The following is a 16,044-nucleotide window of genomic DNA, read 5'->3' as shown; positions in this document are numbered from 1 at the left end:
AGAGCATGTCTATCTCAACAACTACAAAGTGTATTTATATAGCTCCTTATATCTGTACAGGCCCTTTATAGTCATATCGAGTCATACAGCGTGGAAACAGGCCCTTCAGCCCAACTTGCCCACACCAACCAACATGCCCCATCTACACCAGTCCCACCTGCCTGCATTTGGCTCATATACGTCTAAACCTGCCCTATCCATGTACCTGCCTAAATGTTTCTTAAACATCACAATAGTACCTGTCCCAACGACCTCCTCTGGCAAAGATAGACACAAATGTCGAGACCTGAAATGTCACCCATTCCTTCTCTCCAGAGATGCTGCTTGTCCCGTCGAGTTACTCCAGCATTCAGTGTCTATCTTTGGTTTAAACCAGCATCTGCAGTTCCTTCATACACATACCTCCTCTGGCACCCCGTTCCATACGCCCACCGCCCTTTGTGTGGAAAAAGTTGGCCCTCAGATTCCTAGTCAATTTTGCTTTCACCCTAAACCTAATCTATGGATGGGTTTAGAGAGATATGGGTAGGCATAGCTTGCTATGCATGGATTAGTTGGGCTGAAATCAACCGGTACTCGACCTCCATCCATGCCTCTTCCCCCTCTCTGATCATGAGCTTATACGGTTCACCATCCCTTCTCCGACACCTCGCCCCCTCTTCCTCCGAGAAATCACCTTCCGTAATCTAAAATCAATTGATCCCATCTCAACTCCACCTTGTCTACCTCCCTTAACACTATGGCCCCCCTCAAAACAAGAACCGTAACTTTCAACACATCTTCACCCTGGTACACACCTGCACTTCGTAAACTGAAACAGACTGGTCGCCGACTTGAACGACTCACAAAGAAATCATCTCTCACAGTCCACCTTGAAGCTTACAAACTCCACCTCACTGACTACAAAGATGCCCTCATTGCTGCAAAATCTGCCTACCTCTCCTCCATATTCACCGATCCCTGCCTAAACCACAGAACCCTCTTCTCCACAGTGGACAACCTCCTCAAGCCTCGAGCCAACACTCTCCCTACCTCTACTCCGGATCTCTGTAACTCATTCCTCCACTTTTTCGCTGATAAAATCAGCACCATCTATCAATCTTTATCCCCTGTACCCGACTCCCCAGCATCTACTCCACCACCTACCAAGGCCCCTCCTTTCAACATCTCCACTGACCTCCTTACCCCTCCTCCACACTGCTTCCTCTCCCAGTTTGACCTGGTCACCCCTATTGAAATCTCCAAACTCATCAGCTCTTCCAAACCCACTACCTGCTCCCTCGACCCTCTCCCCACTCCCCTGCTGAAGTCCTGCCTCCCCGTTCTCTGCCCCTACCTCACTAATCTCTTCAACTCCTCATTGTCCCAAGGAATTGTCCCCTCCGCTTTCAAAACTGCTGCTTTTACACCAATCTTAAAGAAACCTGGTCTTGATCCCTCCTCTCTCATTAACTACTGCCCAATCTCAAACCTCCCCTTTCTTTCAAAAACCCTGGAGCGTATTGTTGCGTCGCAACTTCATTCCCACCTCCTTGCGTATAACCTACTTGAACCCCTCCAATCTGGCTTTCGCCCCCTCCACAGCACAGAAACTGCTCTCCTCAAAGTCCTCAACGACCTCCTCACCTCTGCTGACACTGGTTCCCTCAACATCCTCATCCTCCTCGACCTTAGCGCAGTCTTCGATACAGTGAACCATAACATCCTGCTCACCAGACTCAAAGACCCCGGCATTGAAGGCTCTGCACTCAGCTGGCTCCGTTCCTACCTTTCCAACAGATCCCACTTCATCTCTTTCCACAACCACACCTCTGCTACAGCCACAGTCACTCAAGGCGTTCCCCAAGGCTCCGTACTCGGCCCCCTCCTCTTCATCATCTACATCCTCACCCTTGGTCAGATACTCCGCCACTTCAACCAGGAAGGACTTCCACTGTTACGCTGATGACACCCAGATCTACCTCGGCACCAAATCCCCCCACAACCCCCAACTCTCTCATATCAACTCCTGTTTGTCAGCTATAAAAACCTGGATGCAACATAACTTCCTCAAACTCAACAGCGATAAGACAAGATAACTCAACAGAATTCCTCCTCATAGGCTCCAAAGCCACACACAGCAAAATCAATAACCCCACTCTCACCATCGACGGCACCACTGTCTCCCCACCTCCCCAGGCCCACAACCTTGGCGTGATCTTTGATTCCACCCTCTCCCTTGAGCCTCACATCCGCCATGTCATTAAAACCTCCTTCTTTCATCTCCGCAACATCGCCAAACTCAGACCCTCTCTCACACCTCCCGCTGCTGAAAGACTCATCCATGCCTTCATCTCCTCCCGACTGGACTATTGCAACTCACTTCTCCTTGGCATCAGCTCCACCTACATCAACCGACTCCAACTGGTCCAGAACGCAGCCGCCCGACTCATCACCCACACCAAATCCTGGCATCACATCACTCCAGTCCTCAAACAACTTCACTGGCTTCCCATCTCTCACACCGGATCACCTACAAAATCCTGGTCCTCACCTACAAAGCCCTCCACCATCTGGGCCCCCCCCCCCCCCCCATATCTCACTGACCTCCTCTCCCCCTACCAACCCTCACGGTCCCTCAGATCCACATCAGCCGGTCTCCATCCACAAGTCCAACCTCCGCAGTTTTGGGGACAGAGCCTTCTCCAGGGCAGCTCCCAGGCTCTGGAACTCCCTCCCCCAACTGATCCGTAATTCCGTGTCCCTCACCATCTTCCAGTCCCGCCTCAATACCCATCTCTTCACCTCTGCCTATCCTTAGCCCCACGTCCCCCTCCCTTTTCATCTGTGCATTAATTGCCTCATATTGTGTTTTGAATTGAATTCTGTCTTTACTTTGTGTACTAGTCATGTCTCTACTATTTATTTCATTCCCCTTACATGTTTTTCCTCTACCTGCTAAATTTTTGTAAGGTGTCCTTGAGACTCTTGAAAGGCGCCCATAAATAAAATGTATTATTATTATTATAAAGGCCTGCTTCCATGCTGCATAGGAAGGAAATAGCAGGTAGTATAATAACACTTGAAAGCTATTTGGGCAGATACATGGATATGAAAGGTTTGGAGGAATATGCAGCATACACAAGCAATTGGTGCTAGTTTAGATGGAGCACCTTGGTCAGTATAGATGAGTTGGGCCGAAGGGCCTGTTTTCGTGCTGCGACTCATATAGAATGCAGTAGTAGGGGAGAATAGCGAGAAGGGTCATTGAACAGAACAGGAACAGGCTCTTTGTTGAAATTGGTGACAGTCTAAGACTCTGTGTCAGTGAATGAGAAGCAGGAAGAGGTTAGTCAATTTCCCTCCACAGATGCTGCCTGACCCACCATGAACCTCCAGCAGATTTTCAGTTTAGTTTAGTTTGGAGATACAATACAGAAATAGGCCCTTTGGCCCACCGAGTCCAAGCTGACCAACGATCCCCAGCATCTGCAGTCTCTTGTGATGCCATAACTGATCCTCACATCTACTAATCCACTATCCTGGTGGGATAACGTAGAACGAGTGTGATCAATGGTCAGCATGCTCTTCGTGGGCCAAGGGACCTGTCTTCCATGTTGTTTCTCTTTCTCTCTCCAAAAGTGGGATAACATGGAACTAGTGTAAATGGGTGATCGATAGTCAGCAATGGACTCGGTGGGCTGAAGGGCCTGTTTCCATGTTATCTCTCTCTTTCTCTCTCCAAACATGGGATAGCATAGAACATGTGAACAGGTGATCGATGGTCAGCATGGACTCGGTGGGCCGAAGGGCCTGTTTCCATTCTGTATCTTTCAATCATTGAATCCAAAGCAATTTAAAGGCTGGACAGATGTGTGGGTTTATGACATGGACCAGATATGTGGCTTCTATATCCTTTTCTTGTTTTCCTTGATTAAAATCATATAACATGGAAACGTCCTTTGTCCCATTCGTCGATACCAGCCAAGATGTCTCTTCGGGTTTCGGCCCGAAACGTTGCCTATTTCCTTCGCTCCATAGATGCTGCTGCACCCGCTGAGTTTCTCCAGCTTTTTTGTGTAACCTGTCTCTTCCAAGTCTCTTTCCTGTCCAAATGTCTTTTACTGTAAATGTTGTTATAGAATCTGTTGTAGTGGAAAGAATAGAGAGTGAATAACCAGTAAATAGGGATGTGGATTGTACTAATGTGGTGACGGGAATCGACAGACAAAGCCTAAAGAGCCTGTCCCACTTGGTCGTCATTTGCACAACACGCAGATGGCACGCGAAGATTTTGTACATACCAAAATCCTGGGGAGCCCCGCGTGCCTATGTCACCACGCACAATGCGTGCGTAATGCGCACCATGCGCGCATCACGTGCGTGTCACGAGACGCGCGACATGCGTCGTGACGCGTAAATGATGTAGCATAAATTACGCGCAAATGACAGCCAAGTGGGACAGGTCCTTAAAAATAGGGATATGGACGACAGCAGTGACAACACCCAAGTTTCAGGAACTGCATTATGTTATAGTGTGCACCCATCGTTGTAACAGAAAATTGGATCTATTGTCAACAAAGTTAGACTTGTGGATAATCATTTTATTCTGTTTGTTACCTAATTAAGTCTTTCTGTAAGCTCCATTCTGTAATCAAGACATTTTTTTCTGTATAATCTTGTCATATAAGAATATGAGAATCTGTACAAAGCTCAGGAGATCAGCTTTGATTGGCCTCCTGGTGCCCAGCAGCTTTAATAAATCGGACGCTACTTTAAACACCAACACTGCCTGGCCTTTCTACTTTGCTCCTACAGTATCAAACCGTAACAGATTGGCCTATCTGATTTAGTTTAGTTCAGAGATACGGCAAGTCTTTTTGACTACCTTATCTACCTGCGACTCGAACTTCAAGGAACCATGCACCTGCACTCCTAGATCCCTCTGCTCTACAACACTCCCCAGACCCCTACCATTCACTGTGTAGGTCCTGCCCTTGTTAGATATCCAAAAATGCAACACTTCACATTTCTCTGTATTAAATTCCATCAACCATTCCTCAGCCCACCTGGCCAATCGATCAAGAACCTGCTGCAATTTTTCACAACCATCTTCACTATCTGCAAAACCACCCACTTTTGTATCATCTGCTAACTCGCTAATCTTGCCCTGTATGTTCTCATCCAAATCATGAATGTAGATGACAAACAGTAACTGGCCCAGCACCGAACCCTGTGGCACACCACTAGTCACAGGCCTCCAGTACGACAAGCAACCTTCCACCATCACACTCTGCTTCCTTCCATGAAGCCAATTTGTTATCCATTCAGCTATCTCTCCTTGGATCCCATGCGATCTAACCTTTCAGAGCAGCCTTCCATGTGGAACCTTGTTGAATGCCTTACTGAAATCCATGTACACAACATGTACAGCTCTGCCTTAATTTACCTTTTTGGTCACGTCTTCAAAAAACTCAATCAAATTAGTGAGACGCTATCCCTAATCAGTCCTTGCCCATCCAAATGCCTGTATAACCTAGCCCTCAGATTACTCTCTAGTAACTTTCCAACTACAGATGTTAAGCTCATCGGCCTATAGTTCCCAGCATTTTCCCTGCAGCCCTTCTTGAAAAGAGGCACAACATTTGCCACCCTCCAGTCTTCCGGCACCTTTCCTGTATTTAAGGACGATTCGTAAGTTTCAAACAGGGCTCCCGCAATTTCCTCTCTAGTTTCCCACAACGTCCTCGGATGTATCTGATCAGGCCAAAGAAAGACAATGCAGGTTTGTTTTGTTTTAATTTAAAGCAGCACTCTTTCATTATCTCGCGATAGAAGCACTCCTATCTCGATGTATGTAACGCGAAATAAATAAAACGGAAAAGATTGCGAAACATCTGAAAGGGCCCCGTCCCTTGAGTTGATGAAGATGGATCGTGGAAGCGGAGACCTCGGTGTTCCCAGCCAGGCGTTGGTGTTGCAAGTGAAACAATCCACGTTAAAGTCCTTGAAGGCAGCAGAGGTGAACACGTCAGACACGCTGAAGTCACTGACATTCCCAACAAAGAGAGGAGGGGGGAAAAAAGGAACATGGGAATAACTTAAAAATAAAATCAGGTTGCATAAAAACTGTGCAATCTCAGCAACTGGAGTCCAAAGTTTTCCAAGTGTCTTTTGTTTTTGTAGGTTTTTTTTAATCTTTTTCTTTAGAGTTGTCCCACACCCAGTTTTGGCGAGGAGAGAGACCGGGCCTGTTTGGAGTCTCTTTTGTTTTTACCTCCTGGGTTAACATGTGCTTTTCTCAAACCAGCTCCTGCCCAGTCCTGTCCTGTCCTTTCCTGCCCTTCTCCTCGCCGTGAGCGACCACCGTCTTCGGCCGTGGAAGGGCGGGAGGGCGCCGCTCCCTGGCCTTCCCCTTCGGATGCCTGCTCCCGCTTTGGGGAGGATTGAGAGGCAGGCATTGGGTTTGTGCTGTCAGCCCGAGCGAACCTCCTCCTCCTTCTGTCCCGGCCACCATTCAGCAGGTCGGCTTTGACCTGGTGCCGGGGTTTGGGGCAGGGACAGCCGCGGTGCAAAAACAGACAATTTATATGCTCGGATAGAAAAATATCAAATATAATAATAAATTTATGAAAGACCCATAACATATGCAATCAGTGTTTTACATTTGCTACAGAGGTTGTGGATAATCGTTAATGCAAGGCCATACATATCCAGTAGGAGACACACAAGTTATATTATATCTCAAATAAATGCTCGCGGTCCTCACCCTCGCGTTTGATTTTTCCTGATCGCAGCCTACACGTTACGGCTACCACGGCCACAGCCCTGTGTGGCTGCTTTCTTGCCAACATACAGCTCGAATGCAAAGCCAAGATCAGCTAGTCCACTCTGTCGGAACATTCTTTGAATGTTTTTTTTTTAAGCCTCATTTTTTTTTTTCTCTTTCTCCTTATCTTCCACGACCACCACATTCCTTTGGTGTAAACAAAGACGTTAATAAAGCAAGATTTGTGTGTGTATGTGTGTGTGTGTTTTTTACACCAACGACTCCCTGTCTTTGTCGGGCCCACTCACAAAATCATGGGGCATGAGAGGGTCAGTCACCTTGACCACAACGTTGTCACCAAGGGCTCGGGTGACACTGTTATAAGATGGCGGAGAGGAGGAGGAGGACATTGTCTCTGACCTCTCCAGCTCGGGGCTGTAGTGCTCCTTGATCATGGCGGCGATCAGCCCTTCCTTCTCGGGCGCCTCCTCCACGATGATATTGACGTCGCTGGCTCTGTGGCGGTACAGGAAGGAAGCCTGCCTCATGGAGCGGCGGAGAAGGTGCCTCCTGTAGGCCCTCTGGATGACCAGGGCGGATACCTCCTCCTGCTTTCTCCTCAGGGTGGTGGTGATGGGCTCGTAGGAGATCTTGGAAGGGTTGGCCGCCATGAACTTATCCTCCATCTGCAGCTTGAGGGCGTCCATCTCGCCCGACTCACCCAGCACCCTCTTGGTGAAGGCGAAGAGGATGTCCAGGCAGTGGATCCTGTCGCCGCTCACCATGGGGAGGTCCATGGCGATCAGCTTGAGTTTGTTGGGTTTGGCCACACGCAGCGGCTCCTTCAGGGCGTCAGCAAAGTCCGGCAGGGCCGAGTACTCGATGAACTGCGTGGCCTCCGAGTCAAACTTCTCCCACACCTCGTAGAACATCTCAAAGTCGTCCTCGCTGAGCGGCTCCGAGCTCTCCTCGGTGGCCACGCTGAAGTTCTCCAGGATGATGGCGATGTACATGTTGACCACGATGAGGAAGGAGATGATGATGTAGCTGACGAAGAAGACAATGCCCACCGACTGGTTGCCGCAGTCCCCCTTGATGTTGGTGCCCTGGTTCTCCTTCTTTGGGTCGCAGTCCGGGCTCTCGGTGTTGAGGATGGGGCTGAGCAGGCCGTCCCAGCCCGCCGACGTGGTGATCTGGAAGAGGCAGATCATGCTGTTGCCGAAGGTCTCGAAGTTGAACATGTCGTCTATGCCGTCCTCCTTCTTCACATAGGCGAAGTTGGCCATGCCGAAGATGGCGTAGATGAACATGACTAGGAACAAGAGGAGGCCGATGTTGAACAGGGCCGGCATGGACATCATTAGGGCAAACAGCAAGGTCCGGATCCCCTTGGCCCCCCGGATGAGCCGCAGAATCCGCCCGATCCGTGCCAGCCGGATGACTCGGAACAGTGTGGGAGACACAAAGTATTTCTCGATGAGGTCCGACAATACGAGACCTGCGGAGGGATAAAGCAGAATATGTGTAGGAAGGAACTGTAGATGCGGGTTTACACCGAAGATAGATACAAAATGCTGGAGTAACTCAACGGGCTAGACAGCAATAAGGCAAAACATATGAGTCTGAGGAAGGGTGTCGACCCGAAACGTTGTCAATCCACCTCTTCCCAGCGGTATGAATATTGATTCATCTAACTTCAAGTAACGCATATGTACCCCTCTCTCTCTGTCCCACCCCCACGCTAGTTATTGTACTAGTTCCATTGCTATCCTGCTTAATTTCACAGTTTCACTCATCACCATCTCCACAGCCAACAATGGACCATTGTGGACTCTACCTTTCCTTGATCATCGTTGCTGGCTTTGATTTGTTTGTATCTTTTGCATACCTTTCATTCTTTTGTTTCTTTGTACATTTTCATAACTCCCTTTACCCTGCCCCCTGAACCTCAGTCTGAACAAGGGCATTGACCCGAAACATCACCTATTCCTTTTCTCCAGAGTTGCTGCCTGACGCACTGAGTTTTACTCCAGAACTTTGTGTCCATCTTCTACATGTGCTGCCTGACCCGCTGGGTTAAAATGGTGGAAAATCTGGTGCATCTTGCATACAGACCCAGTGGGCTCTTTCTGTACATTCTGTATTTAATTGTTGATTGCACTTATGTTTGGCAATTATCTTACTGAACTGTATGCAAAAACAAATTCACTGTATCTTGGTACATGTGATAATAAAGAACACAGTGGCGGTACAGTGGTGCAGCGGTAGAGCTGCTGCCTTACAGCGCCAGAGACCCAGGTTTGATCCTGAGTACAGGTCCTGTCTGTAGGGAGTTTGTACGTTCTCCCCGTGACCGCAAGGGTTTTCCCTGGGATATCCGGTTTCCTCCCACATTTCAAAGCCATACAGGTTTGTAGGTTGTTTGGCTTAGATAAAAATCGCAAATTGTCCTGAGTGTGTCGGATAGCGTATAGAGTGATTGCTGGTTGGTCAATGTGGACTTGGTGGGCAGAAGGGCCTGTTTCCGCACTGTATCTATAAACTAAAAACCTGACGACTCTAGCATATGGACACAGTGGGCTGTTTCTGCATATTCTTACTTATTCGGGAATTGCAATTATGTATGGCAATGATCTTAATAAACAGTATGCAACAACAAAAGAGTTTCACTGTACTTTGACACATGCAATAATGAACCATTGAACCATAGAGTTCCTCCAGCACTTCATGCACTCAGAGGATTCCAGCATTTGCGGTTCCTAGTGTCTATATTCTACTGTTCCATTGTCTACATTGTCCTTATAGGGAGAAGGCCCCAACCTGTAATGTCTCCAGAGATGCTGCCTGAGCCGCTGAGTTACTCCAGCACTCCAATGTCTTTTTTTTGTGAAACCAGCATCAACGGTTAATTGTATTACCATTTTATTATGGCTTCTTTAGTTTCGTTTAAAGCTACAACTAATTCCTACAAATAGTCCTTTGCGTCCCCAATAACTAACATGTGTCATCAAACAAACAATGAACAACGTCAACTCAAGCCCACTGTGTCTATAACGGCCATCTGCTGATTGATTGGCTGAAAGATACAGCATGGAAACAGGCCATTTGGCCCACGGTGTCCATGCCAACCATCAATCACCCTTCCACACTAGTTCAGTTTTATCCCACTTTCTCATCCACTCCCTACACACTAGGGGCAATTTACAGGGGCCAATGCACGTCCTCCAGAGATATTGCCTGACCCGCTAAGTTACTCCAGCACTTTGTGTTCTCTGCAAGATTCCAGCATCTACAGTTCCCTGTATCTCCATTGTACTGCTCCACAGCAAAATTTCCTCAAAGTATGTTTTGAAGACGTTCCCATGCCATGGAGAAGGGTCCCGACCCAAAATGATACCTATCCATGTCCTCCACAGATACTGACTGACCTGCAGAGTTACTCCAGCACTTTGTGTTCTGTGCAAGATTCCAGCATCTGCAGTTCCTTGTGTCTCTCTCTAAACCTTTTCTATCCATGTAACTACACATTTCCATTAAAAAAAAAACCTTGGTATCCTTGTATGTACGTCATTGAAAGCTCATGTGCAACATGCCCTTCGGAAAGTAGTGTGCTGGCCTTGACTGCAGGAGGACTTGAGTTCAAAACTAAACAGCATTTTCACTCTCCTGTTGTAGAGTGATATATTCCAAAGCAACTAGAATTTTTTTAGTTAAGAGACACAGCATTGAGACAGGCCCTTCAGCCCATCGAGTCCACGCTGACCAACGGTCACCAGTTCACTCTAGTTCTACCTTATCCCACTTTCTCATCTACTCCCTACACACTAGGGACAATTTACAGAGGCCGATTAACCTACAAACCCACACGTCTTTGTGAAGTGGGAGGAAACCGGAGCACCTGGAGAAAACCCACGCAGTCACAGGGAGAACATACCGCACACAAGCAGCACCTGAGGTCAGGATCGAACCTGGGGTCACTGGCTCTGTGAGGCAGCAGCTCTACCCGCAGTGCCACAATGTGCTGGGACCCTGATCTCCTTGGCACAGCTGGATTTGTGGCCAGAATCCCAATTTACTCCAATCACTTTTATGTGTTAGTTGTTCTGCCACTTGTAACAAAGTTACGTTTGAAGTTTTATGTTGTTTATTTATTAATTCTACTGATGCAAAGCATAATAATTTTCAGGTGCTCTCTAACATACAACACAGAGGGGTGAAGCCTTTTTATTTACCAGATATAAAAGACAGGTTTGATGTGTTAATTTGTTCAAGTTAATTTGTGTGTGAAAAGATAAAGGTGCAATTAGTTGCATGGATGCTTTCTATGAGACTACTTTTTCCACTCTCTGTGGTCTGATGCCAATATTGGTACAGGTGCTGTCATCTCATTGCGGGAGCTCCTGACACAAAATAAAATACAATATCCCTTCGATGTTAAACACAAAACGCTGGAGTAACTCAACGGGACAGACAGCATCTCTGGATAGAAGGAATGGGTGACATTTCGGGACGAGACCCTTCTTCAGATCTCCAGACCCTAACATCGCCTTGAGGTTTACTAGTTTAAGCGGCCTATTTTGTGGAACAAGAACAAGTTCCATTTGTACGGCATGGCAAAATGATATAAACAAAGAACTGCAGATGCTGCGTTATACGAAAGATAGATACAAAATGTTGGAGTAACTCAGCGGGACATGTAGCATCTCTGGAGAAATAGGATGGGTGACATTTCAGATTGGGTCCCATCTTCAGACTGCCAAAATGTAGAAACAAAGAACTGCAGATGCTGGTTTATACCGAAATAGACACATAATGTGGGAATAATCGGGTCAGGCAGCATCTCTGGAGAAATAGTGTGGGTTCACTTTTTAGGTCTGGACCTTTCTTTACACTGCCAAAATGTTGAAACAAAGAAATGCAGATGCTGGGGATTAGCCAAACAGTCGAGGCCAAAATGTAGACGGGTCCCAACCCGAAACATCACCTATTATTTTTCTCCATGGCAAGATTACGTTCAGTTATGGTCACCCTGTTATAGGAAAGATGTTGTTAAGATGGAAAGGGTGTAGAGATGATTTACAAAGTTGTCGCCAGGACTCAAGGGCCTGAGCTATAGGGTGAGGTTGAGCAGGCTAGGAGCACTGGAGAATGAGGGGTGATCTTATAGAGGTGTACAAGACCATGAGAGGAATAGATAGGGCAAATGCACAGTCTTTTACCCAGAGTAAGGGAATCAAGAACTAGAGGACATAGGTTTAAAGTGAAGGAGGAAAGATTTAATAGGAACCTGAGGGGTAACATTTTTACACAAAGGATGGTGGGTTTATGGAAGAAGCTGCCAGAGGAGGTAGGAGGCAGGTACTATCACAATGTTTAAAAAACATTTGGACAGGAACATGGACAGGAAATGTTTGGTGGGATATAGGCCAAACACAGGCAAAGGGGAGCTAGTGTAGATGGGGAAAGTTGATCGATGTGGACAAGTTGGGCCATATGACTTTATGACTCCAAAATAATGCAAAGTTTCAAAGCAGGGATCGCCGACAAAATGTCTTCCAGTCCTAGTGCTGGCAATGTGCCGAATTCCTGGAAAAATCCATTAGTTCAGGGTAAGTGGAGATGGATCACTTTACTTCCCGAGGAGTGAGGAGATTTGGCACGTCTGCAGAAATAGACCCAAATTACTTGGCCCCCACTGTTGTCTGAGGAAGTGAATTCCATAGATTCACCATCTTTGGCTAAAGAAATTCATCCTCAGGAGAAGGTGCGAGTTCAGGATTGAACCTGGGTCTCTAGAGCTGTGAGACAGCAGCTTTACACGCTAGGCCATCAGTGCCGTGCCATCTTCTTGCTCTGAACGTGGCTGTAAGGCATTTGGTGACATCCCGAGATTGTGAAAATGGGTTTGACAGATGCAAGCCTTTTATTAATTTCACTGGTGAGAAGCTCACTTAGTTTGGTTTAGAGATACAGGAGGACCTTCAGCCGCATGTGTCCATGATGACCATTGATCGCCATGGACACTAGTTCCATGTTATCCCACTTTCTCATTCACTCCCTACACCCTGAAACCAGAGCACCTTTATGGAATCCATACAGTCATAGAAAGAATGTCCAAACTCCACATAGGCAGCAGCCGAGGTCAGGATCGAACCCGGGTCTCTGGCGCTGTGAGGTTGCAGCTTTACCAGCTGCACCACTGCGCCACCCTAATCCCGCCTTTGCTACACTGTGTTACATTTGTCTCTTTGCACCAATGTAACCACAATACTTGTCCGAAGAAGAGACCCGACCCGAAATGTGCCTATCTACATCCTTCAGATATGCTGCCTGACTCGCTGAGTTACTCCAGGACTTTGTGCTCTACGTAAGATTCCAACAGTTCCTTGTGTCCACAATGTGTGTCTTAGCTCCTGGATAGTCATGGAGTACTGAAATAGGCCTTTCGGCCCATCGTGTCAATGCTGGCCTTTTTGCCCATCTACACTGATCCCATTTGCCTACATCAGGACTGTATAGAGCACCAGAAGATAAACACAAAGTGCCGGAGTAACTCAGTGGGTCAGGCAGTACCTGTGGAGAAAAAGGATGGGTGACGTTTTGGGTCTGGACCTTTCGTCAGAAACCAGCATCTGCAGTTCCTTCCTACACGGTATAGTTCACTGGGATGAGGAGGAATTTATTTAGTCAGACGGTGGTGAATCTGTGGAATTAATTTCCACAGATGGCTGTGGAGGCCAAGTCGTTGGGTAGTTTTATGGAGGAGATTGATAGATTCTTGGGTGTCAGGGGTTATGGGGAGAAGGCAGGAGAATGGGGTTGAGAGGGAAAGATAGTTTAGCCATGATTGAATGGCGGCGTAAACATGATGGGCTGAATGGCCTAATTCTGTTCCTGGAACTTATAAATTTATGAACCAATGCTCATTTATTCTAATGTTTACAGCCCAGCAAAGATTTCCTTATTAAACAGAGCCAAGAGCATCTGACGGATTATCTGTACACACCTGGAGCACAGGAGTCAATGTGAAGCAAAGAACCAGGGATAATCGCAAAGCCTGGTAGGTGGTTCGGAATGGCTTGATCTGTTCCTATGACCTTGTAGTTGAGTCGATTTAATTTAATTTTACATGTCATCAAAGGGTCAGATCAAATTTAAACAGATTATTCAGCCTTATCGTGAGTTTTAGCCAGCGCAAGACTCTGGCCATGTACTCAGATCAGCTAAAAAAATCTTTATTTTAAATTTGCAGCTATGTTTTTATGTGTTTGTTTTATTTTCAAGTGGCTGAGGGGCTTTTTTTCTTCCAGAACCAGCGCAGTAAGGCTACTGGAATGGAATTGAAAAGGGAAGGAATTGCTGGGCAGTAGGGAGGAGCAGGGGGAATGGGAGCAGGGGGAATAGGAACAGGGGGAATGGGAACAGGGGGAATGGGGGCAGGGGGGTTGGGAACAGGGGGGAATGAGAACAGGGGGATGGGAGCAGGGGGGAATGGGAGCAGGGGGATTGGGAACAGGGGGAATGGGAGCAGGGGGATGGGAGCAGGGGGATTGGGAACAGGGGGAATGGGAGCAGGGGGAATGGGAGCAGGGGGAATGGGAGCAGAGGGATTGGGAACAGGGGGAATGGGGCAGGGGGGATGGGAAGGGGATTGGGAACAGGGGGAATGGGAACAGGGGAATGGGAGCAGGGGGAATGGGAGCAGGGGGAATGGGAGGAGCAGGGGGAATGGGAACAGGGGGAATGGGAGATGGGGGGAATGGGAGCAGGGGGGAATGGGAACACAGGGGGAATGGGAACAGGGGGAATGGGAAGCAGGGGGAATGGAGCAGAGGGATTGGGACAGGGGGAATGGGAGCAGGGGGAATGGGAGCAGGGGAATGGGAGCATGGGAGCAGGGGGAATGGAACGGGGGAATGGGGAGGGGGAATGGGAGCAGGGGGGGGAATGGGAGGGGGGGAATGGGAGCAGGGGGGGGCAGGGGGGGGAAGGGGGAAATGGGAGCATGGGGGAATGGGAACAGGGGGGGGAATGGGAGAATGGGGGGAATGGGAACGGGGGAATGGGAAAGGGGGAATGGGAGGCAGGGGGAATGGGAGCAAGGGGAATGGGAGAAGGGGGAATGGGACGGGGGAATGGGAGCAGGGGAAATGGGAGCAGGGGATTGGGAACAGGGGGAATGGGAGCAGGGGGAATGGGAGCAGGGGGAATGGGAGCAGGGGGATTGGGAACAGGGGGTTTGGGAGCAGGGGGAATGGGAGATGCGGAAATGGGAGCAGGGGGATTGGGAACAGGGGGATGGGAGCAAGGGGAATGGGAGCAGGGGGATTGGGAACAAGGGGAATGGGAGCAGGGGGAATGGGAGCAGGGGGAATGGGAGCAGGGGGAATGGGAGCAGGGGGATTGGGAAAAGGGGGAATGGGAGCAGGGGGAATGGGAGATGGGGAAATGGGAGGGTAATGTGAGCAGAGGAAGGGGAGCAGGGTAAATGGGAAAGGAATTGGGGGGATTAGGAACGGGGAAAATGGGAATGGGGTTGTTCTTGAATCAAACTGATATGGATCCTGTAACTTTTCTGTGAAATTAAAGGCTATATACCAAGTCAAACTGTCTGCAGATGCTGGTTTTCACAAAAGGATCCAAAGTGGCGCAGTGGTAGAGTTGCTGCCTTACAGCGCCAGAGACCCGGGCTCAATCCTGACTACAGGTGCTGCCGGGTACGATCCTGACTGCGGGTGCTGCCTGTGTGGACTTTGTACGTTCTCCCTGTGACCACGTGGGTTTTCTCCAGCTGCTCCGGTTTCCTCCCACACTCCAAAGACGTACAGGTTTGTAGGCTAATAGGCTTCGGTAAAATTGTAAATTGTCCTAGCGTGTAAAATAGTGTTGGTGTACGGGGTGATCGCTGGTCGGCGCGGACTCGGTAAGCCGAAGGACCTGTTTCCCGGCATTATCTCTAAAGTCTAAAGAGGATGTATACAAAATTAAGAAGTAATTGGGACATGAGGTTGGGAGTTAGGAGATGGAATGAGGATAACTAACTTGTCCGACCATCTGGTAGTTGGGATGTGGGTTATTGTGCAGGGATCAGTCTTGGTGACAGCCTTGCGTTATATGATGTGCACTTGGATGACGGGATGGGGAATTGGTAGTTTAGAGCGGTCATTGAGTTGGTTCAGTAGGTTGTTTGAAGGTGTGAGTGGGAGGAAGAAAAATAGTGCCAATACTTGGCAACTCTTGCATGTGGACTCAGTGGGCTGTTTCTATGCATTCTGTACTTAATCGGGGATTGTACT

At 48.2% G+C, this 16,044-nt stretch overlaps 1 protein-coding gene across 1 annotated transcript in view; it reads right to left on the bottom strand.

The window, feature by feature from the left end:
- Nucleotides 1–5,761: 5,761 nt before the first annotated feature.
- Nucleotides 5,762–16,044, bottom strand: part of LOC129714255 (sodium channel protein type 4 subunit alpha-like) — a 297,253-nt gene continuing 286,970 nt past the window's right edge. The window contains 1 exon segment of the mRNA XM_055663806.1: nucleotides 5,762–8,246. Within this exon segment, the coding sequence (XP_055519781.1) occupies nucleotides 7,018–8,246 (1,229 nt within the window). The 3' untranslated portion in view covers nucleotides 5,762–7,017.

This window comes from Leucoraja erinacea, chromosome 2 (genome assembly GCF_028641065.1).
Source record: "Leucoraja erinacea ecotype New England chromosome 2, Leri_hhj_1, whole genome shotgun sequence".
Lineage (NCBI taxonomy): Eukaryota > Metazoa > Chordata > Chondrichthyes > Rajiformes > Rajidae > Leucoraja > Leucoraja erinaceus.
This window is presented reverse-complemented; position numbering and strand designations above follow the sequence as displayed.